The sequence below is a fragment of the Leucopleurus acutus genome, assembly GCF_964270905.1.
Source record: "Leucopleurus acutus genome assembly, chromosome: 11".
Classification (NCBI taxonomy): Eukaryota; Metazoa; Chordata; class Mammalia; order Artiodactyla; family Delphinidae; genus Leucopleurus; species Leucopleurus acutus.
In genome coordinates, this window is record NC_139152.1 from 72,538,459 (window position 1) to 72,562,353 (window position 23,895).

Below are 23,895 nucleotides of genomic sequence, written 5' to 3' on the forward strand. Positions count from 1 at the left end.
TCTCATCTCCACAAGCTGTGATTCCGTATTTCTGAGGCGGGCCCTGATAGCTATACTTTTAACACGTACCCTAAGAGATTGTGACTGGATGGTTCTCAAATGATATCCCACAAATGCTGATTTAAAGCAGTGGCTTGCAAACATTTTTTCATAAGCTCAATTGTTTTTTCAAGCCAAGTCTTATTTAGAAACCCAGACACATAAATAATAAAAGCAGAGAGGCTAGGTGGACTCTTGAAGCCAGTTTGAAAACCACTGTCCTAGAAGATACAGCACAGGTAATGGGACCAGGAGCTGGGCTTCACCACTCCTGGGTCTCAGCTTTCCTATTTTGGAAGTACTTCGTCTAGATTGTTTCTAAATTCCCTTCCGACTCCAGTATCCTATGACCCCACAAATGCCACTACTACCATTACTGACAGTATTTAGCAGGCACTTGCTATGTTCCTAGCACTGTTCTATTCACTTATTTAAAGTTACTCTATGAGGTTAAGTACAGTTGACCCTTGAACAACATGGGTTTGAACTATATGGGTCTACTCATACCCATGTTTTTGTTTGTTTTTTTTTAACAGTTAAGTCCGGCAGTATTACATGATCCATGGTCGGTTGAATCTGCGGATGCAGAACCACAGCTAGGGAGGAAGCTTGTATACAGAGGGCCAACTACAAGCTGTGAGAAGGATGTTCCACTGCTAACTCCCGTGTTGTTCAAAGGTCAATTGTACTGTTAATCTATTACACTGATGAGGAAACTGAGGCACAGAGAGATTATGTGATAATAACTGTGGTAAAAAATTTATATATACATTCTCTTATTTAATCTATACTACAAAAGGGTAAGTAAGAACTGAGATTTAGAAACGTAGTTACTTATCTAAGGTCAAAGAGCAGGTGTGCCAGATTCTAAAATCCATTCTTTGAACCAATAAATTAGCATAGGTTGGTTCCCACGCTATACCAGAAAATCTTTCAAATGGTATCCATTTGCGTGTGGTTATTGCAGACTGAGTGATATGCACTCATATATTCATAGAGATGGGTTAGCTCCCAAACTAGATTATAAACACTCTGAGACCAGGGATTATTTTATATCTTTCAATGTCCTACTCTATGAAATATTGGCTGGGCATTAAGTAGGTCTTTATTCAGTTAGAAGTGATCTTCTAAGTCCTTTTTCGTTACTAACTAGATTTTTCCCCCCCGATAATCCAAAGTAAACACACTAATTTCATTTAGATCAACTCTTGAAATTAAAAAGTTCCCCTCTGAGTCAGGTGCTCGAGGGGTGACAGAAAGATTTTTTTCAGTTTAATGATTTTTTTACATTTGCCCTTGGGGGAAGGAATTATATTTTAGTGTTAATAAGTATCTCTTTCCAGGCACTTCTTTCTCCATGCTTCCTGCCATTTTTCACTGTATCAACTGATAGGTAACAGACTGAAAATAAGCAGATGGTCAAAGACAAGAGTGGAAAATCTTGGAAGGTGCTTATAATACCTACTTATGCCACTTGAAAATATCGGTTTGACATTTCACAGGAAGTGGTGCTCATTAAGTAGTGTTCCTCACACAGCAAAAAATAATGACTATAAGTAATTTTTCTTAAATACCATTTTAATTTTGGACATGCTCAGCGTGTGGTCAGATACACCATCACCTTCCATCTATGACTCCTTGCCCACATATTTGAAACTGGACACCTAGGACCACTTCAGACCTCCCCTGCTCATCTTAGCTCCATGGTTCTACCAGCAGCCCCATGAGAGCTGTAATTTCCCAGTTGTGGCCTACTTTAAGCATATTTTGGAGACTCGTATTAATCTAACATTTATATAAATCCATACAACATAGATAAAACTACTCATAATAAGAAATGAGATTAAATCAAGGTCACAATACTTTGGTCTCTAAACTGTGACAGAATAGACCATCTAGAGCACTGGTTCTTAAACCTCCTTTAAGGAATGTCTTTAAATGTAGATGCCTTCAGGCCTGCTGAATCAGTGGGGCCCAGACACCTATGATTTTTGTAAGCGCCACAGGTGATTATGATGTTGCACCGTGGTACACATCCTTACTTCACTGAACAAACATTTCATGAGTGCCTTCTATTGATACCAAATTTCGAATATAAACCTTTTCTTTTTAATATAGTTTCTTGGTTCAGAAACTAACGTGCAGCTTGAGGGAAAGGATCATGATACATGTTTTAAAAAAAGTTCTTCATCACCCCACCCCCATCCTTATACCTAGCTGGGCATATAGTAGGCAAATGTTGCATTGCTTTGGTCACCAGCTCCTCAAATAAAACATGGTGATATATCTTCAGGCACTACACCAGAGAATTTTTTTAAACCTGGACTTTGTAAGTATCCAAAGAAATCTGCATGGTGTGTGTGTATGTGTGTGTGTGTGTGTGTGCACGCGCGCGTGTGTGCGTGTGTGTGTGTGTGTGTGTGTATTCTTAATTCTGCATGAGACTAAGCCAGCAAGACTCAGATCGTAACATTAAACTTCTGTTTTGGAATTTGGCTATGAACCCAAAATAAAACACATAAACCGGGAAATGCATATCAAAATAGGAAAGATAAATATCTCAAAAAATATACTTTTCTTTCTTTCTACATACTACAATACTCATTTCTTTCCTATTCTCACATCACGTCCGTTCTGTAGACAATATTCAAATAACTGAGTGCCATTTGGCTCTTTTGAACCATGAACTTAGAAAACTGCTTCTCAAACTTTGTTCATCCTGAAAGCACACACTGTGGCTCAAGTGAGCATGTACAATCACCGCTAGATCGTGAGAGTTGGGAGGAAGGCATTTCAGATGCTGTGTCATGCTCTCCCTCTCTGTGGTTTGCATCTTAAGAGAAGCATGGCACAAAGCCGGCAGTGACCAAGGGGCACCAGTGTAAAACGGCTTTTCCTGAGGGAAGAGTTCCAATGTGATGGATGTGGGAGATGAATCTGGTCAACACTTGGGCAACAAATGACTCCAACTGTGTTTACTGAGGGAGCAAACACCCACCCGCATGTGACAGGGTCTTCAAGCTGCTGGAAAGGGGAGAAAGACCATCTCAGATCTTTTGTTAGGCTCGTTAGAGAAGAGTAGGAAGGCATGTGGAAGGGAAATAAAACACTTTTAAGAGATAATGGGGAACAAGCTAGTGCTGGCACATCAGCACACAGAGAACTCGCCAGTATCCTTCACTGCCTGTGAAGGAGATGAAAAGACCAGCAAAGAAACAAAGCCACTTCCGTGGGGTGCAACAGGCCAACTTTACCAACAAGATGCTCCATGACCTTAAATATCTCCCTAGCTGCTCTCTACAAACTCTTTAGAGTAACTCAGTGACTTCTCTCCTGGTCTTCGAAAAATACTAATTTGGGGCAAGGAAAAAGGAAATATTTTTCAAAAAGTACAAGAAAAAGAGTCACAGCAATTGAAAGCATTCCTTACTTACCAATTTTGTAACGTCTTTCACATCATCAGTCACACGGTTCCTGCAGATCCCTTGAGTTTTGACGAGAGGATTAAATAGGAGCAGTTGAAGATAAATGCAAGTGATAATCCAAGTCTAAATGAAAAGAGAAAAAATGCTGGTGATCATCAGTGAAAATCCATAGTCACTAAAACTATTAACAATTAACATCTTCTGCCTTAATGTGGAAAAGGGAATCTACCTTTTTTTTTTTTTTTTTAACGCTACTGGCTTAAATACAATTAGATGCAATTAGATGCTGAGCATTCAAACTATGCTGACCAAATTTTTAAAAAATTTCTTTTAAAATATGGTTTGGATTTTTCATTTCAATGACAGTATTGTTAACTTTTGTCAAAAGCTTTCTACGGGCAATTTCCCAATGGCAATTAGGAATGAACTTGTAGCAACATGTGAAGTATTTATCACTTAAGGTGTTTTCTAAAAACTAGGGAATGCATAAAATTCATACCTGAAGGCACCAAAAGAAACTTTCTCTACTTTAAATGTAGACTGTTTGGCAAGTAGCAGCAAAACCCTGAGCAGTGCTTTAATCCGATAATCTAATAGTACACCCAGTTAAAGTGAGGGGGAGAGACAGAGATTTAGATATAGGACAGAATTTAACCTAACTGTGAGACATCAAAAGAATCATTGTTTTGAATCACAGCTTTTTGGCCATTTAATAAGGAAAAATATTTTCTAGTCAATGGGAAGATATTCTTGAATCCTAGCATGAACCCACACTCACACGCCCCCCAAGACACCTCTCTTTGAAAATAACTCTTTCAAATATGTAAAATAGTTACCTTTGTGCATGGCTTATTTTTTCTTATTACACTATATTTTATGTTTTTAAAAATCTGGGCATCTATTTTTTTTCTTCAGTATCTTTACAACACATAGCAGAACCTTGAATATAAAAAACTCTTAATAAATATTTGCTGGGTGAATCAGTGACCAAGGTAAAAAAAAAAAAAAGAGTGTAATGCTTCAAATTTGATACCGGTTTATTGAGCCTGTATTATGAGACAGGGACTGAGCCAGTCACTAGAGAAACAAAGGTGATAAGACACCCTTGAAATGCAGATGCAGGTAAGTAAGTGACACCCACACCCCAGTGATAAATGCTTTGGGAACTCAGAGGAGGAAAAACTTCATCAGTTGACCTTAAGGGAGAGAACTCGTGGCAGAAAGACAATGCCAAGAAAAGCCACAGAGAAAATGTGACTCTGGCTGGATTTTAGAGGACAAAAGAAGAGTTTGCAAGAGTTGACAAGGAAGGGACAAGTATTCCAGGAAAAATAAACAGCATGAGCAAAACATGGAGATGTGAAGATATTTTAAAATATGAGAGTTCTTTTAAGAGTTAACATTCATCTATGGCATCTTAAAATTACACAAAGGCCCATCTGCACATGGCTAGAAATCTTTCCTACTTATTATGTAACCAGCCATGTATTATATGGAACTGGATTATTATTTTCAATTAATATCTGAACGCTAAATAGATATTACACTGGACCAAATTATAATTATCATTTACTAAAATTTCTAAGACTGCAATGCTACCTACATAGATAATAGTGGCTTCGAAACAAAACTAAAACCCTTTTATTGTTTTACCACTGTAATCTATGTACTTTAGCAGTAATCCTGCTTAATTTTGTTTAAGGCTACTTTGAGCATGGTGGGGTCCCACTCTTCATAGCATCATCTCCCTTGGACCAAAATGAAGACTGAATTGTGTAAATGATTTGTTTGGGGGATTCTTCTTTTTGGACAATCCCAACACATAAAATATCCTCTAATATCCCTTCATGTATGTAAGTATAATTGCTTAAACTCAAGCTTTCTTTCATACTGTCATTGCTAAGACCTAACCCTCCCTTGAAATATATTTCTCCAAGATCCTCTTCCATGATATGATTTTGGAATCCTCCCTAAGGACCTCTGTAAATGGCCAATCTCACTAATAACCATATTCATATTCTAGGCTCTAAGAAATATAAAGGCATGGGGTGGGGGAGGGGGAACTGGAGGAAGGTGGTCAAAAGGTACAAACTTCCAGACATAAGATAAATAAGTATTAGGGACGTAATGTACAACATGATCAATATAATTCACACTGCTGTACGTTATGTAAGAAAGTTAAGAGAGTATATCCTAAGAGTTCTCATCACAAGGAAAAACATTTCTATTTCTTTTGGATTTATATAGATTTTGTATCTATATGAGATGGCAGATGTTCTTAATATGGTAATCTTAATATGGTAGTCACTGAATGATGTATGCAAGTCAAATAATTATGCTGTACACCTTAAACTTATACAGTGTATATGTCAATTATATCTCAATAAGACTAGACGAAAGAAAAGAAACATAAGGGCAGAAATTCTGTTGACTTCTCTTTGCCATGTCTTATGCCTGACACTGAAGAAACTACACAAACATTTGTTCACTCATTCATTCATTCAGCAAATATTTATTAAGTACCTAGTGCTACTGTGTGCCAGGCACTGTTCTAGATGCTGGGGATATATTAGTTAATAAAAAAATTTTTAAAAAAAGCAAAAATTCCTGCCATCATAAACTTAGCTTTTAGTGAGGGAAGGCAGACCATAAACAATAAACATAATAAATAACCAGATTATATAGGTCAAAGGTGTGCTGTGAAAAAAGAAAAATTGGATCACACTAAAGGGGATCAGGACTATAATGCCTACTCTGCTCTACTAGCAGCATGGTCCTAGGTTCAAGGTGACAGTCACACTCATAAGGCATCAGAGGCTTCACGCAGCACCGTGTACTACTGAGCTCACATCTGATGGGGCCTCATTGGGAAGGCAATGTTTTATCAAAGATGAGAGGGAGCTAAGGGAGTTATCCAAGCAGATGTCTATGGGAGAGTATTATAGACAGAGAAGCTAGTGCAAAGGCCCTAAGGTCTATCTTGTGTTGTTGTTGTTTTCAATTGAATCTTTCAAGATATTTTATATAAAAGTAATATATTATCATTATCAAACATTTGGAGAAGAAAAAGAACTTAGTTGGAATGTCACTACCCTGACAACTTAGAAAGTATATTTTTCCCCATTATTATAAAATAAATGCATACTCATTGATTTAAGGAATCTGCTTTAAGGAACAGCAAGAATAAACCAGGGGGGCAGTGAAGTTGATGATGTCAGAGAGAATGGAGAGGCCAGATCATGTAGGGTCTTGTATACCCATCTGGACTTTTGACTTTTACTGTGAATGAAAAGGGATTCATTGCAGGATTTTGAGCATAGGAGAGATATGACATATTTAAAACTTTTTTTTAAGACACTCTTTGGAAGTTTCTTACAAAACGGAACATATTCTTACCATATGATCCAGCAATCATGCTCCTTGGTTCTATCCCAAAGAGCTGAAAATGTGTGTCTATACAAAGACCTGCACACTGATTTTTATAGCAGCTTATTCAAAATTGCCAAAATTTGGAAGCAACCAGGATGTCCTTCAGCAGGTGAATAGTTAAATAAACTGTGGTATATCTGGGGAATGGACTTTTACTCAGCACTAGAAAGAAATGAGCTATGAAGCCATAAAAAGACATAGAGGAAAAAAATGCATATTACTAACTGAAGAAGCCAGTCTGAAAAGGCTATATACTGTTTTTCTTTTGTTTTTGCAGTACGCTGGCCTGTCACTGTTGTGGCCTCTCCCGTTGCGGGAGCACAGGCTCCGGATGCACAGGCTCAGTGGCCATGGCTCACGGGCCCAGCCGCTTCGCGGCATGTGGGATCTTCCCGGACCGGGGCACGAACCCGTGTCCCCTGCATTGGCAGGCTTACTCTCAACCACTGCGCCACCAGGGAAGCCCCCATACACTGTTTTGATTCCAACTACTATGACATTCTATAATAGGCAAAACTATGGAAACAGTAAAAAGATCAGTGGTTGCCAGGGGTTGGAGGGGAAGGGATGAATAGAGCACAGAGGATTTTTAGGGCAGTGAAAGCACTCTATATGATACTATAATTCTGAATACACGTAATTATACATTTGTCTAAACTCATAGAATGTTCAACACCAAGAGTAAACCCTAGTGTAGACTATGGGCTCTGGGTGATTAAGATGTGTCAGGGTAGGTTCCTCAGTTGCAACAAATGCACCACTCTGGTGGGGATGTTGATAATGGAGGAGGCCATGCATGTGGCGGGGGGGGGGGGCAGGGGACACTGGGGAAATCTCTGTACCTTCCTCTCAATTTTGCTATGAACTGCTCTAAAAATATAAATTATTTCCAAAAAAAAAGAGATCACTTTAATTGCTGTGACTTTAGGCTAACAATAGGTAGAAACAGAGTGACCAATTTGGGGCTATTGCTATAATCCAAGCAAGAAAGTGTCGTAGCAGTGCATTGCCCAGAGGTGGTTAGATTCTGGATGCCTCCTGAAGATTGAGCCGATAGGATTTCCTGACAGTTGGAGAGTGCTTTGAGAGAGAGTCAAAGACAACTCCAAGGATTCTGGTCTGAGCAACTGGAAGGATGGTGTTGCCATCAAATGATATGGGGAAGGCTGAGGGGTAGAGAAGGTTTGGGGGGCAGATCTGGAGTTAAGTTTTGAGTGTGCTCAGTTTGAGACGTGTTTTGAGACATCCTAGTGATGAAACTAGGTCAGGATATTTCAATCTGGATTGAGGAGGGAAGTTTGGGCTGGATATATAAATATGACAGCTTTTGATATATAAATGGAATTTTAAGCAAAAGAGTAGATGAGACCATCAAGGGAGTGAGTACAAACAGAAAAAAGAACAAAGAACTGGGTCCTACGGTGCTCTAACCTTAAGAGGTCTGGCAAAAGAGTTAGAACACACAAAGGAGCCCGAGAGAGGAGCCAGAGGAGGAGGAAGAACACAAGTTAAAAAAAAGAAAAAAAGAAAAAGTAAAAGTACCTTAAGGAGAAGGTTAAACTATGAAACTACGTCAAATACTCGCAATAGGTCAAGTAAGATGAGGACTGAGAACTGATCATTGGATTTAGCAGCATAGTCACTGGTGACATTAACAAGAGCATTTTTATTGAAGCAGTTTGGGAAAGGCCAGGCAGGAGTGGATTTAATAGAGCATGAGAGGTGAGTGATTAAAACCAGTGCATAGAGACAGCTCTTTTAAAGAGGTGTGCTTCAAAGGAGAGCAGATAAATAAATGAACAAAGAAATAAGTAAAAACAAAGTGAGACGGGAGTTGGTGAGGAATTAGGTTGGGGGGAGGGGAGAGTCTTATTTATAAGATGGTAAAAATACCAGCATGTCTGTATGCCTATGGGGATGATCCAGTAGGAGATGCAGTTGGCACTGTGGGTCAGAACAGAGAGACATCAGATGTCCTTGAGAAGACAGGAAGGGTGAGATCCTGTCTCAAGCAGAGGGCCTGGCTTTACATAGAGTACATACTGTAGTTCATCAGTACCATCAGGCAGGATGTCTGAATGTGTATGCAGACGCTTGTGCTTTCTGAACAATACAGTGAATAACAGCTTCCAACATTTACTATGTACCAAACTTTTTGTCTAGCTTACCACAAACAAAATTTAAGTTTCATATATCCTAACTCTGAAGATGAAGAAACTGAGACAGAGAGAGATTCAGTGACTTCTAAGTGGTGAGATCAGGACGAAAACTCAGGTCTGTCCAATTCGAAATCCTGTCCTCTTCACCACCTCATACTGTCACAGCACTTCAAGAAAGCTGTTATATCACTGGTGAGGACTCTGACGCCATCTCTCCAAGTCTTTAATCATTTTTCAAATATCACGCATATGGAGATAAGTTTGTTCCCTATTCCAAGCTAAAGCTGAATATTGTGCATTTTTCAGAACTTTTAACTTTATAATTTTTATATATGTTCTTTGATAGTTTAAAAATATATATCAATACAGACTTCTATAATAATTGCAAAATAATTTCACCAGGGCAGCATTTTTTTTTTGGATCAGTTATACACAAACATCTGTACAGATGATTTTGCTCAATTTATTGGAGTCTATTTGGTTAGGACTAAACTTAAATGTGTTAATACATTCAAATATCCCTGAGAGAATGTAAATTGGTGCAGTCACTATGGAAAACAGTATGGAGGTCCCTCAAAAAACTAAAGATAGAGTTGCCATACAATCCTGCAATCCCACTCTTGGACATATATCAGGAGAAAACCGTAATTCAAAAAGATACACGCACCCCAATGTTCACTGCAGCACTATTTACAATAGCAAAGACATGAAAACAACCTAAATGTCCATCAACAGATGAATGGATAAAGAAGATGTGACACATATATACAATGGAATACTACTCAGCCATAAAATAGAACAATGCCATTTGTAGCAACACAGATAGACGTAGAGATTACCATATTAAGTGAAGTAAGTCAGACAGAGAAAGACAAACACAATACGATATCACTTATATCTGGTATCTAAAATATGACACATGAACTTATCAATGAAACAGAAACAGACTCACAGACATAGAGAACAGACTTGTGGTTGCCAAGGGGGAGGGAGGTGGGGGTGGGATGGAGTGGGAGTTTGGGATTAGCAGATGCAAACTGCTATATATAGAATGGTTAAACAACAAGGTCCTACTGTAGAGCAGAGAATTATATTCAATATCCTGTGATAAACCATAATGGAAAAGAATATGAAAAAGAACGTGTATGTGTGTATGTATATACATATATATATGTATGTATAACTGAATCACTTTGCTGTACACCTGAAATTAACACATTGTAAATCAACTATACTTCAATAAAATAAATTAAAAACCAAATATCCCTGAGAAACTTATATTTCATGAGGCATTTTATTTTAAAGCTATTAAGTAAACTAATATTTTAACTTAGTATATACAGTTGACCCTTGAGCAATGCAGGAGTCATCCGTGTGTAATTTATAGTCAGCCTTCCCTATCCCTGGTTCCTCAGCATCTGGGGATTCAACCAACCTGGGACCATGTAGTACTGCAAGTATTTACTATTGAAAAATATCCACATATAAGTGGACCCATGCAGTTTCAAATGCATGTTGTTCAAGGATCAAGTACTTTGCTACTGATGAGTATTCACCTTTCATAAAATTCAATCATTCACTCAGGCATAACTAAACGTTAGGATGGAGGAGCAGTCAAGGCAGAAATGTACTGAGAATTCTGCACAGCAGTAGTAATACCTCCCTATCGGTATTCTTGGGAGAGTGCCGAAATGAGGAGCTTACTTCTTTAAATGGAAAAGTATTTTTTCCATATTATTCTATGCAGAAATTTTTCTAATATATAGTACACACATTTCCCTGATTTCCTAAACAGTGGCTAGAAATATTAAACTTTGCTTCTCTTTGATGATTCATTTTCATCAAATAAAGAGAAGACTAAATGAAATAAGCCAGACACAGAAAGACAAATATCATATGATCTCACTTATATGTGGAATCCAAAAAAAAAGAAAAGTTGAACTCATAGTAACAAAGAGTAGAACAGAAAGGTGGGTGCCAGAGGCTAGGGAGTAGAGGAAAATGGGGAGATATTGATTAAAGGGTACAAACTTTCAGTTATAAGATGAGTAAGTTCTGAAGACCTAATGTACAGCATTTTGACTACAGCTAATAATACTATATTGTTTACTTGAAATCTCCTAAGAGAGTAGATCTCAAGTGTTTTCACCACACACAGAATAAAGGGTAACGGGATAGTTTGACTGTGGTCATCATTTCACAATGTATCCATATATCAAAACATCCCATTGTGCACCTTAAATATATACAATTTTATTTGTCAGTCACACCTCAATAAAGCTGGGGGGAAAAAGCATTTTGATTATGTAGTTGTGACTGCCCACCTCCAAGGAGCTCCAAATTACTGTACTTGTTTGAATGACTGTTTTTACAATTTTATTTTCATTTTTGTTGGTTTGTTTCTTAGTTTACCTATTTCTCCCATACTGTCAGGTCATTATTTGCAACATATTTTTACTGTTAACATGCCCATCTCTAGCCTCCTGTAGTCCCGGAGGCAAACATAACACATGGCCCATGGGTGGTGCTTATAGTAGGCAGAATAATAGCAAAAAGACGGCCACGTCTTAATTTTCTTGGAATTTGTGACTATATTGACTTATATGGCAAAATGGACTTTGCAGATGTGATTAAGCGAAGGACCTTGACATGGAGAGATTATCCTGGATTCTCTGAGTCCCATCTAATCACACAGGTCCTTACAAACTGAGAACGTTTCCAGCTCTGGTCAGAGAGATGCAGTGATGGGAGAAGGGTCAGAAAGATGTGACACGATAAGGACCTGACTTGCCATTGCTGGCACTGAAGATGGAGGAAAGGGCCCAGGAGTCAAGAAATGCAAGTACCTTCTAGAAGCTGAAATAAGCAAGGAAACAATCTCCCTTAGAGCCTTCAGGAAGGCACAGTGTCATCGACACCTTGCTTTTAGCCCAGTAAGCCCCATTTTGGACTTCTGAATCTCCAAAACTATAATATCATAAATCTGTATTGTTTTAGGTCACTAAATTGGTGGTGATTTATTCCAACAGCAATAGAAAAATAAATCAGAGCTCAATAAACTTACTCTCTGGGTGAATTACTGAATAAATGGAGCAGTGTGCGATGTTCAAGCTCTTCCTGGTAAGGAAAACACACTGCCCCGCCAGTATTCTGGGCCCCCAACGCCTACTTTAAGCAAAGTAGCTCAGTTTTTTTCTGTTCTATTTTTTCATGCTTCTGGGTAAAATTTTGTTCAAACAAAGGTTTCCAAGGGCAAAAAAGAAAAGAAGTTCACGCTTATGAAAACCGGTAGTGTGATGGCAGGGTATAGAAGATGGATCCAGAAAACCTCTGAGCCCCACCATGTGACCTCAAACAAGCCAGTGAATCCTTCTGAGTATCTGTTTATCAGTCTCTAAAATGAGAATCGTTTTTGCCTTACCCGTTCATGGAGTGGTGGTGAGAATCTTTTCAAACCACAGGTGTTGTGCAATTATTTGCTGTGTGGATTATAGGTTTTGGATTGTCTAGGAAATCAGGAAAACAAGTGCTTAAAAACCATACAAAGAAGAGTCCGGGAAAGGACTTTATAGAATCAATCTTGCATGAACAAAGAGTCTGACCTTTAGTACACGGTATGTTGATGCTGATTTGGGGGTCAGATGCATTTTTCAATTTATTTCTTAGTTCTCAACTGTGTTGAGAGTAGCTTCGGTTAATGGACAATTGACTTCCAATGGAGTTTTCTCTCTCTTCCTCTTTCTCTAACTTCTGGAGACTCCAACAAGGGTATTCGGGTGCCTGAACGTGTGGGCAGGTGCGCACACACACACACCCTATTAGACAGAAAGCTGAAGCAAAATGTCCCTGCGTTTGTGACTTCTGCTCTAAAATGGATTGTTTCCATTTGGGTAGTCATCTCTTGCTGTTTTTACTGTAACACTCTCTGCTTCTGCATATGACATTTTTCTTTGGCTACTTTGTTTTTAGCATCGTACAACTCTTCTCTCTAGGTCACGCTTGTTGTGTGATAACCTCTCATTTCACGATAACCTCTCACTGCACAGTCACATTAAACTAATCTTATTGTCGGCAGTTCTAGATTTTTTTTAATTTAGAGGCATGCGTCAAAAGTGTCCCCTACGTACTCTGCACAAGACACAAAATTCCAATAACCCTTTCTTTGCTAAAAGTCGCCTTCAATTTATTTACATGATGAAAAAACTAATGAGAAATCCTTATGCACTGTTAGAACTAAAATATGCAGTAGAAACAGTCGTGGTGGAGGGAAGTAATAGTGACTAAAATACACACTCAATTGTGAATGACAGATATAGCAAGCAGGTCTCTTTCTGGGAGCAGGTTTTAACAGTGGCAGATGGTACTGAAAAGGAACTTTAAAAGGGAAAATTTACAGGAAGACAAGGTTGGAGACTCTGAAGGCAAAGGTCTTACTTAAATCTCATTTTTGTTGAGAACCAATCTCAAAAGACCCCAGTGGAATATTCACCCATTCATCAATTCTTCCTGAGCATAACAGCCTTCCGTACAATAAAATGCCACATTCCAGAGAAAGGAACTGCAAAGCCCCCCTAAAGCAAACTATTTACTTGATCTGAACGTGTGTTATTACACAGCAGTCAGGTTGCAGACTCCTTTCCTTCAGTAGAAACTAACATGCATGCAGCCCAAGAACATCAGGGCAACATATGCTGTTCAGGAAACCAGAGGTTTCCAATCTTCTAACTTGGGGGAAAAAAACAAACTTTTCTATGACCATGAGAAGTGGTTTTAAAATATTCATTGCCAGGATCCACGTTACAGACTTTTCAAAGTCGAAAAGGTAAGTGGGGCATCTGTGTAGCTCGTTTTCTTTATGCAGAGAACTACAAAATAGTATTAGGACTGCCCCGAACAAAACAGCAGCTGCTGCCAGAAACAACATTCATCTCTTCTTTAATCTCGCCTGCCAGCTAGCCAGGCAGGCAGTTCCCTTGCAGCCCAAATGTGCTTTGGAAGAGAGCCAATTGGCTCAGCTACCCAGAGCCAGGAAAGCAAGTTACCAAGATACAGGTATGGGAATTAGTCCTGAGTTCAGATTTTCTGCGGTCATAGGAACAATACCCTCCCCAAATAATCTTAACCTAAAGCAACAACAGACTGTCGGTCAGTGAATAACGGTTTAATTCTACATGACTTCTTCCTTAAGATTTTTTATTGCTCAACAAGATTTTACCATTTAACACTATGAAGGAAACACCTAAGCAACCTACACTGACTCAAATTCTCCTCTACTGATTGTCCAGTAATCTCGAAGGGTCAAAGGAAACCGCAGATTGGTCATTTTAGTGCTATGAGGAAAGGAGACATTAACAGGCCAGTTAAGTGAAACTCAAACAAGCTGAAGTCCAAGTTGGTCCACTAAAATCCTGTAAAGTTACTCACTCTTCTGCCTCTCTCAATGCAGATCTTTTTGTGAAGTAGAATATTGGTAATATGGGTAAGTATGCTCTTATAACAAAATCTGAACATCCTAGAAGTGAATTGCTTAATAGAAAAAGGCAGAAAATGGCTTTAAGGTAAAAGGAGAACTTAAGGATTTCAAGGTATTCAATCTATAGGAAGAAATGGGGAGACAGAGAGAATCACCCTGTGACAGTTCATCCTTACTCTATATTTAAATGCTACTTAAAGGGAGAAATGACTCACATATATTGACTCCTACTAAGGGCCACACATAGCAGTTTGCAGACATTATTTCGTATGATCTTCCCATCAACAAGGTAGGTTATTTTTATCCCATTTTGTAGGCGAGTAACACATGATTCAATGAGACTAAGTAACTTGTTTATGGCTACTCTACTAGTAAATCCCTGGACCAAGTTCATTCTTTTAATTTTATTTTATTGAAGTATAGTTGATTTACAGTGTTTTAGGTGTGCAGCAAAGTAATTCAGTTGAATATATATATTCTTTTCCATTCTTAAGTTCTTACAAGATATTCAATATAGTTCCCTGTGCTATACAGTAGGTCCTTGTAGTTTATCTATTTTATATATAGTAATGTGCATCTGTTAATCCCAAATTCCTAATTTATCCCTTCCTCCCTTTCCCCTTTGGTAACCATAAGTTTGTTTTCTATGTCTGTGAGTCTATTTCTGTTTTGTAAATAAGTTCCCTTGTCACTTTTTTTTTTTTTTTAAGATTCCACATATCAGTGATCTCATATGATATTTGTCTTTCTCTGTCTGACTTACTTCACTTAGTATGATAATCTTTAGGTCCATCCATGTTGCTGCAAATGGCATTATTTCTTTTTTTTTATGGCTGAGTGACATTGCATTGTGTATATGTATCACATCTTCTTTATCCATTCATCTGTTGATGGACATTTGGGTTGTTTCCTTGTCTGGGCTCTTGTAAATAGTACTATAATGAACATTGGGGTACATGTATCTTTTTGAATTACAGTTTTTTCTGGATATATGCCGAGGAGTGGGATTGCAGGATCACATGGCAACTCTATCTTTGGTTTTTTAAGGAACCTACTACATACTGTTCTCCATAGTGGCTGTACCAATTTACGTTCCCACCAAAAGTGTAGGAGGGTTCCCTTTTCTCCACACCCTCTCCAGCATTTATTATTTGTTGACTTTTTGATGATGGCCATTCTGACTGGTGTGAGGTGATACCTCATTGTAGTTTTGATTTGCATTTCTCTAATGATTAGCGATGTGGAGCATCTCTTCATGTGCCCATTGGCCATCTGTATGCCTGGACCAAGTTTAAATCAAGACTAGAAAGAAAAACACTGGGCCAATCAGATAATAAAACTGACTTCATTTATATCTAATGAACAGTTAAGTTTCATTTACAATGCCTATGCTGTGGACAGCATATAGGTCTCTTTAACTGCATCAGTTTCTAATTGAAACAACCATGTCAAATTATGACTAGGCTGGATAAACAAGTAGTGCATGTAAATCAGGTTATACTTGCGGTAGCTTAAAAAAATTGCATAGCTAGAGGGAGAGGAGAGCTCAAAAAAAGTGATAAGTTGTTCTTTCTGGTAAAAACAAAATTGAGTGCTTTCAGACTTCTAAGAAGAGCTATTTATGCTATTTATTCATTCAACAGACACATATGGAGTACCTGATAATTACAGAAGGTAAAGATACAGAAGATATGGTCATGGCCTCAGGAAGCCCAAGCTCTTGGCGAACACAGCAGGTAGAGTATCTAAGAAGGGAAAGGCCCAGGGGGACAGCTAAACCTGACTTTGGGGTGGGGAAGGGAGACTGAGGGAGGGGCTCAGAGATAGCTTCTGGGAGGAGACATCTTTTCCAAAGGTGAGTGGAAGGTAGCCAGGTCAACGGGAGCTGGGGCAAAGACCCCTGACAGAGAACGTAAAGAAGCAGGTGCCCACAGAAGTGAGGGAAGGAGACAAAAATGAAAAATTAGTTTCAAGGAATAAGCAACAATAGATGAGGCTAAAAAGATATGCAGAGGTCCTCCCAATTTTGCTAATTGATTTGGATTTTATCTTAAAGGCACTGGGGAGCTCCTGGCAGACTTTAAGTAGAGGAGTATCAAGATCTGATTTATTTTTGAAAAGTTTATCAGTCATCAGAATGAAGGATACATGGGGTGGAGGGGGGCAGCCAAAAAGCCTGGGAGCAGGAGGTCACTTAGGAGGTCAGTGAAGTTATCCAGAGGCCACATGAGGAGGGCCTTAACTAGCAAATGGCAGTGGGAATGGAGAGAGACAAGTTTAAGAGGATGTAGAAGTAAAAAGGAAGAACTTGGGTGACTGACAGAAAGCGTGCAGGGTATCGGCGGGGGGGACTCACCAATGACTTCCGTGCTCCAGTTTGGGTGACTGAGGCAGAAGTGGTGCTATTCCCTAAGCCAGGATATGCAGCAGAAGTGGCAGCTGGGGATTGGAAGTTATCACCCAAAACCCTGGAGAATACCATTATATAAGAAGAAGAAAGAATTATCTGCATAGGAGACAAGACAATGAGAAGCCAAATATATGAGAGGCAAATCAGTTGATTTGGGGGTACTGTGGCCAATAGGAAAATAAAGTACCAAAGGGAGAGTATAATCAATAAAATAAGCACTAAAAAGATGTCAACCTGTTGGTTGTTGAAGAGGACGTAATGGAGCTGACCTTGATGAGGACAGTTTCCATGGAGTGAGACCATGGAGGATGAACCTTAGGGGTCAGTGAGAGTGAAGGAATTTCAAGGGCATACTACAACAGAGTGGTAATGTCTGGAAGGGCTAGAAAGTTCAGTTCAGTCTTGGTAGATAAGAAGAGACATCTCTGAAAGAATGGGGCTAAAATGATAAACCAAGCCTTCTTCCTCCTTAAATAGCCTGTGCATGGGGGAACTCACCTGTGGTTAAGGAGAACCAGGTTAGCTCAGAGACTTTGCCCCTGTGTGAAAATACCTACAAAGGACTTCTACCTCAGGCTAGAATCTAGGGTCTAGGTATACAAGTTTTATTATTTTTAATAGAGACTTACGTGAGAGAATAAGTATTTGTGCCAGCAGTATAGATTTCATCAGAAACAATGGTAATAGATAGGTCATTAGCTAGTCATAAATATAGGTCTTCAGCAGTTTTATAAATGCAGAGGGAAAGGATGTATTTTACAGAGATGATAGTTGATGACTAATTCTAATCAATATTATGAGGAAGACGACATGTAACAAACCAAACTGGTCTAGAAAACTGGTGGGTGCAAGTTCACCATTGAACCTAGATTTACATATCTGTTGCTAATTCTTTTTGCTATAAGTGTTTATTTTCAAAAACAATAAGAGCTACAGGCCCTCAACATTGGCAAGTACAGGAATATCACAAGAAGAAAAAAATGACAGTTCTGAAATCCACATACCCAAATTCAGCACTTCGTGGGCACTGATTCTTTGGGGATGGCATTGTTCACTATTATGTCAATTAGTTGCTCTTAAAATTGAACCGCGATGACATGCAATCCAAGGGTTGTAGCTTTCCAAAAACAGCTACAAAAACCTAAATCACAATTTATATTCTTCCAACTATGTGACTCATTTCTGAAATTGTGATCCCCTGTAAATCAAAAGTTCTTCAAAATCTGTACAATCTTTTGAACTCCAAACAACTGAGAGATGGAAAATGAGTGTGGGCTCCACTTGCTATCTGATTCCATGCACTGAATTTGGAGTGAATGCCTAAACTTCCTAGAACTTCTTGTGTTTTTTTCCCCTATGGCTGTAATTAAATGGGCTCAGATGTTTTGTCAGATCAGCTACTGGGAGTCTGACAAGTTTGGTCTCACAGGCCCTTTTAATTTTTAAGGAGACTCAATCTGAGGAAGCAGCTCAGGAAATCTCCAACAAAAGTTTTTGTTTGTTTCCCACCTGGGTTTTTGGACTACAAATAAACTAAATCTTTATACTCTGCTGGAACTGTTCCAAGTAGCATCAAAACGAGGGGGTCAAAGGCCTGAGCTCAAAGAACACTCACAATCTTGATCATTTTCTCCATCACATCAGATGACAAGCCAGATTTGCAAAGGTCACTGTATGAGTTTCCCTGATTATGCGATGTGTGCTGGACATACCAAGTACCTCTGGTTGAACTGAAAAAACTGCTGAAATGTACCCCTTCATGGAAGGTGCTCCAACTGAAACAAGGGGAGTTGCTGTCTTATGTTTAGATCAAAGTGTAATCATCTGGGGGTATTTATTTAGAATGCAGATCCCTGGGCATCATGTGGAATCCAAAATTCTGAGGGTCCATCTCAGGAATGTGTTTCTTTTTTTTTTTTTTTTTTTGCGGTACGCAGGCCTCTCACTGTTGTGGCCTCTTCCATTGGGGAGCGCAGGCTCCGGACGTGCAGGCTCAGCGGCCATGGCTCATGGGCCCAGCCGCTCCGCAGCATGTGGGATCTTCCCGGACCGGGGCACGAACCCGTATCCCCTGCATCGGCAGGCGGACTCTCAACCACTGCACCACCAGGGAAGCCCAGGAATGTGTACTTTTAACAAGATTCTTAGGTACTCTCTGAAGTCTTAGACATACTATTTTAGGCTGTACTAGCTCATGGGTGCTATCATTAGAGAAAATAAAAATGTCTGAAAAGGTAAATGAGGTTGCATTTGGTTCAAGGGCTACATATTAGATACTCCTGATTTAGAGGAACTTGGAAAAAGAAAAGTTAAGTAGTGAGTGTAGAGGATACTGTGAGTTGACTGAATTCCCATTCCTGCTCTGAGCATATTCTTCTATACTGTAGTGGCTGCAAAATTAAAATCTCCATATCTTGGACTCCATTGCAATTAGCTAAAGTTGCAGGTACTTAGGTTTCAGCAGTTAGGCAAAACTCTGCAAGACTCGATATGGAAAGAAAGTCCTGGAGAAGAGAAGCTGGATGGATGCCGGGCAGGCGTTTTGCTGGGTGGTAGTGAGGCAGCGAGACACTGCCGTCAGCAGCAGTCCTGGTTGTACAGCACTTGCTGTTATGTAGCTGCTTTACAGATGGCCTTGGACTTAACCGTGTTCTGGGTGATGGGAGTGTTCTGAAATCTCAACCTGTTCTTCTAGCCCTTCCAGTGGTTTTATAACCCATCAAATAAACTTCAATATATCCCTTTATGTTTAAACTAGCTAGAGTAGATTATATTGTCTGCAACTAAACCCTAAGCACTAGGAGAGAAAAATCCAAGTTACTGAGCATTTATTTCTCATAAAGGTCAGTCTAAACTTTCCTTAGGAATTTTCCATTAGTATTTCAAAATTCAAATTGGAAAATAACAATCATTTAAATTTTATCTTTAAAAGGCAGTTAAAAAATTATTTATTTATGGCTGCATTGGGTCCTTGTTGCTGCGCATGGGCTTTCTCTAGTTGAGGCGAGCAGGGGCTACTCTTCATTGTGGTACGTGGGCTTCTCATTGGGGTGGCTTCTCTTGTTGCGGAGCATGGGCTCTAGGTGCGTGGGCTTCAGTAGTTGTGGCTCGTGGGCTCTAGAGGGCAGGCTCAGTAGTTGTGGCGCACGGGCTTAGTTGCTCTGCGGTCTGTGGGATCTCCCTGGACCAGGGCTCAAACCCATGTCCCCTGCATTAGCTGGTGGATTCTTAACCACTGCGCCACTGGGGAAGTCCTAAAAAGGCAGTTTTTGATTGGCAATCCATGAGAATGTTAATGCAATTCTACCACCTGAAGCCCAGCAATAATGTACCTTTGACATGTCCAAAACATGTTCCTCTGGTAATTCTACCACCTGAAGCCCAGCAAAGCATCTGCCTTTGAAATGCTCAGGACATGTTCCTCTGATAACAATACACTTCAGCTGCAGGTTCATTGCTTATGAAAGAGATGAGATGATGTTTAGAAAAGAAGAACATCAGCAAAGTAAGATGTAGATTCAAATCCTGATTCTGTCGCTTACATGCTGCAACCTTCAACAAATTATGGAACCTCTCTGAGCCTCGGTTTTCTCATGGTGATAACATTTCTTTGGATTTTTGAAAAGATTAATAAATAAGACAATGTTATAGTAGACCATGACATGACTGTTAATGCTATACTGGTATGTCTTGGAGATATTGAGGGTTCAGTTCTAGACCACCGCAATAAAGAGAATATTGCAATAAAGCAAGCAAGTCACACTAATTTTTTGGTTTCCCATTGCGTATCAAAGTTGTATTTACACTATGCCATCATCTATTAAGTGTGCAACAGCATTACAACTCAAACAATGTACATATCTTAATTAGAAAATACTTTACTGTTAAAAAATGCTGACCATCATCTGAGCTTCAGCAAGTCATAGTAGTCACATCAAACATCACTGATCACAAATCACCATATTATAATAATGAAAAAGTTTGAAATACTGTGAAAATTTGTGATACAGAGACACAAAGTGAGCAAATGCTGTTGGAAAAGTGGCGCTGATAGACTTGGTCCAGGCAGGGTTGCCACAAATCTTCAATTTGTTAAAAAAAAAAAAAAAAAAACCCGTGATATCTGGGAAGCGCAATAAAACAAGGTAGGCCTGTAGTTATTATTTTATCACTACTACTAATTTTTTAAATGTTGACTTTTAAATTAAAAGCTATGCTAACAGTGGATGTCACAATCCCATTTATGTTCTGCTTCCCCCATAGATTAAAGATCAGCACAGCAAGGTGATAAAAAGAGGTTGTGAAACTGACCCTTGGGCTTGGATTTGGGATCAGCTCTCCCAAAGCGGGCAGGCTCATCGCTACCTGGAGCAAAAGTGAGACTGAATTGTTTGGGCAATGGGTGAATGTTAACCTGAATAGTAGAGTTTCAAAAGTCAACTTTAGCTTCAGTAATAATCCAAGATGGCTTAAGAAAACAAAGTGTGTTTACTCAAGCACAGAGAACGGTATAGAGTGGGGGGCTGGGAGGCGGTGATTCTAGAATCAGGCTGCCCTAGCTTTAATCTCTACTCTGCCACTGACTAACCTTGTAGCCTTTGGAAAGTTATTCATCTTTCTGTGCTTCAGCTTCCTCACCTGTATTATGGGCCTAATAATAGAACTTACTTCACAAACTTCGCACAAAGTTATATAGACACTTGGTATATAGCATCTGACAGCCAGTTCACCCTCATAAATGTCCATGATGGTTATTATCACTGCTGTCTTTTCAACCACACCTAGAACAAGCATCCCCAGTAATGTCATTTCCAAAATTGAAGCCTGGTGGTTCAAGCCACAACTCTGAGCACCATCCTTGATCCTTCCCATTTCCCTAGTTCCATATCCACTCTGTCAAGTGCTATTAGTTCTACCAGCAAAATAAATCCTGAAACATTCACTTCCCTCCGTCTCATCTTGTACCACTACAGCTTGTGCCGAGCTTCCCTACTCCTGCCTGCAAGACTGCAAGGACCCCCTAAATAGCCTTCTTTGCTTCCATGCTTGCTACCCACAAGACTGTGGTCTTCAGGGAATGCAAAACATCACCACCTGCTTGCAGACTCTGAATGCTTTTCCATTACATTTATGATAAAATACAAACTCCTGCTCAAGGTATACAAGGCCCTATTTAACGTAGACTTGCCCACCTCCATGCTCATTCTCACCATGCCCTCTTCCCACACCATACTCCAGCTACACTGGCCTCCTTTCTGTTCCTGAAACACCGGGAATGTATTCCTGCCTTAAGCCCTTTGCACTTAGTTACAAGCTTTCTCCCTCCTGGGCTCTGAAGAGGCAAGTCGTTCTGATCCTTCAGGCTTCAGTTCAGCTATCACCTTCTAGGAAAAGCCTTCTCAGGTGACCTGCCTTAAGCAACTCCAGCACTCTCAGATCAGTTTTATTTCCACCGAAGCACTTTTCATCAGAAATAAGAAACTGATGATAACCCAGTTCGTTTACTCTCATCACCTGTTCCTTCTGACAAGTGTGCAAATGGGCTGAGGACGAGAATTACACTATTCTTGTTCATCATTCTTATCTCTAGCACCTTGAATTGCTCAAATACTCCTACCATCAAATTCTCTTTCATATAGTACGGACCATTGTGGTAGCACTCTCTAAACTGTCTGAATAGAGAATAAATTCAGGTGTGTGAAATGGGGCACAAATGAAGTCAGGACAGTGTGATTCACTCCTTAGCAGATGGTGGCCCTATCACACAACGGAATTGCAACATCATCCACCAGTTGTGCTTGTTACCTGTCTCCTGCTCGAGTTTGAGTCCCATAAGGCAAGTACTACTTTCTGTCCCTCACTGTTTCGTCCAAAGTGGGTAGAGCAGTGCTGAGTACAGACAAGCCTTTCATAAATATTTGTTGAATGAAGGATAAACAGAAGAGTTTTGCTCATCCATTAGGCATAAACGATTATCCTCCTTCCTACTCTTGGGTCCAACAACTACTAAACCTTAATGATAACAAGGGTGAGTAATGTTGCAACATTCTCTTAATTATCCAAAATGTGACATTAGATAAATGCTTCTCAGTTTGAACTTTTAAACTTTTTCTTTGCACCTTTAAATACTTCTCTAGCCCCATGAAAATGGAAAATTAAGATATAAAACCAGGGATAGACTGTAAGCCCCATGAAGAGCAGGAATAATGTGTTTTGCTCACTGCTGTGCTTTAGCCTCTAGCACAGTGCTCTGATTGTAGTAAATGCTAAATAAACTATATATTTTTAAATAAATTATTTTTAATGAACAACCAGTGGAAAATGCCTTCACTGGCAGATGTGGCCAAAATGTGATAATGACCCAAAGTGCAGACCCGCCTGTGAAATCCCCAGATTCCCTTTCTAAAGAACTAGATGAGTATCACGTGTAGCTACTTTCCTTTACTGACTCAACGGGGGCAAAACAAAACAAAACAGAAAAACAAAACAAAACCCCACAGACCTGGAATGCAGACACTTTCCTACAGTAAGTTCAGTGGAAGTCTCTGAGAGGTCTACAATTCTGCACTTTATTTAGAATTCAATATAAGATGCATCTATAAATTTCTTCCTCTCTCCCAATGAGCTGCAATCCATCAAAATTTCTAAAGCAGCCATGTATAAAAAATTATTCATGGTGATTCTGCACTGGGAAACACATGCAAGGAATATGATTTCACTTGGGAGCAGGCGTGTTCAGAAGTGATGACATAGGTTAAGCTTTTAAATGCTAATCTTATCTCTTCTCAAAGCACTGGATGACTTATCTGTCATCCCTACCAGAGAAGGCAAAAGAAAAAAAAAAAGCTCACACTCACAGAACTAAATTATTTTTTTTTACGTCATCCAGACCCATTCCTAGTTTGACTAAAGAATAAAATCAACTACCTTTTCTTCAGAGTAACACAGGCATAATATCAC

General features: G+C 39.4%; 1 protein-coding gene across 1 annotated transcript in view; it reads right to left on the reverse strand.

Moving 5' to 3' along the window:
• Positions 1 to 23,895, reverse strand: part of KITLG (KIT ligand) — an 84,461-nt gene that overhangs the window by 43,704 nt on the left and 16,862 nt on the right. The window contains exon 2 of the mRNA XM_082850518.1: positions 3,474 to 3,587. Coding sequence (XP_082706644.1) covers positions 3,474 to 3,587 — 114 coding nt within the window. The remainder of the gene's footprint in view (positions 1 to 3,473; positions 3,588 to 23,895) is intronic.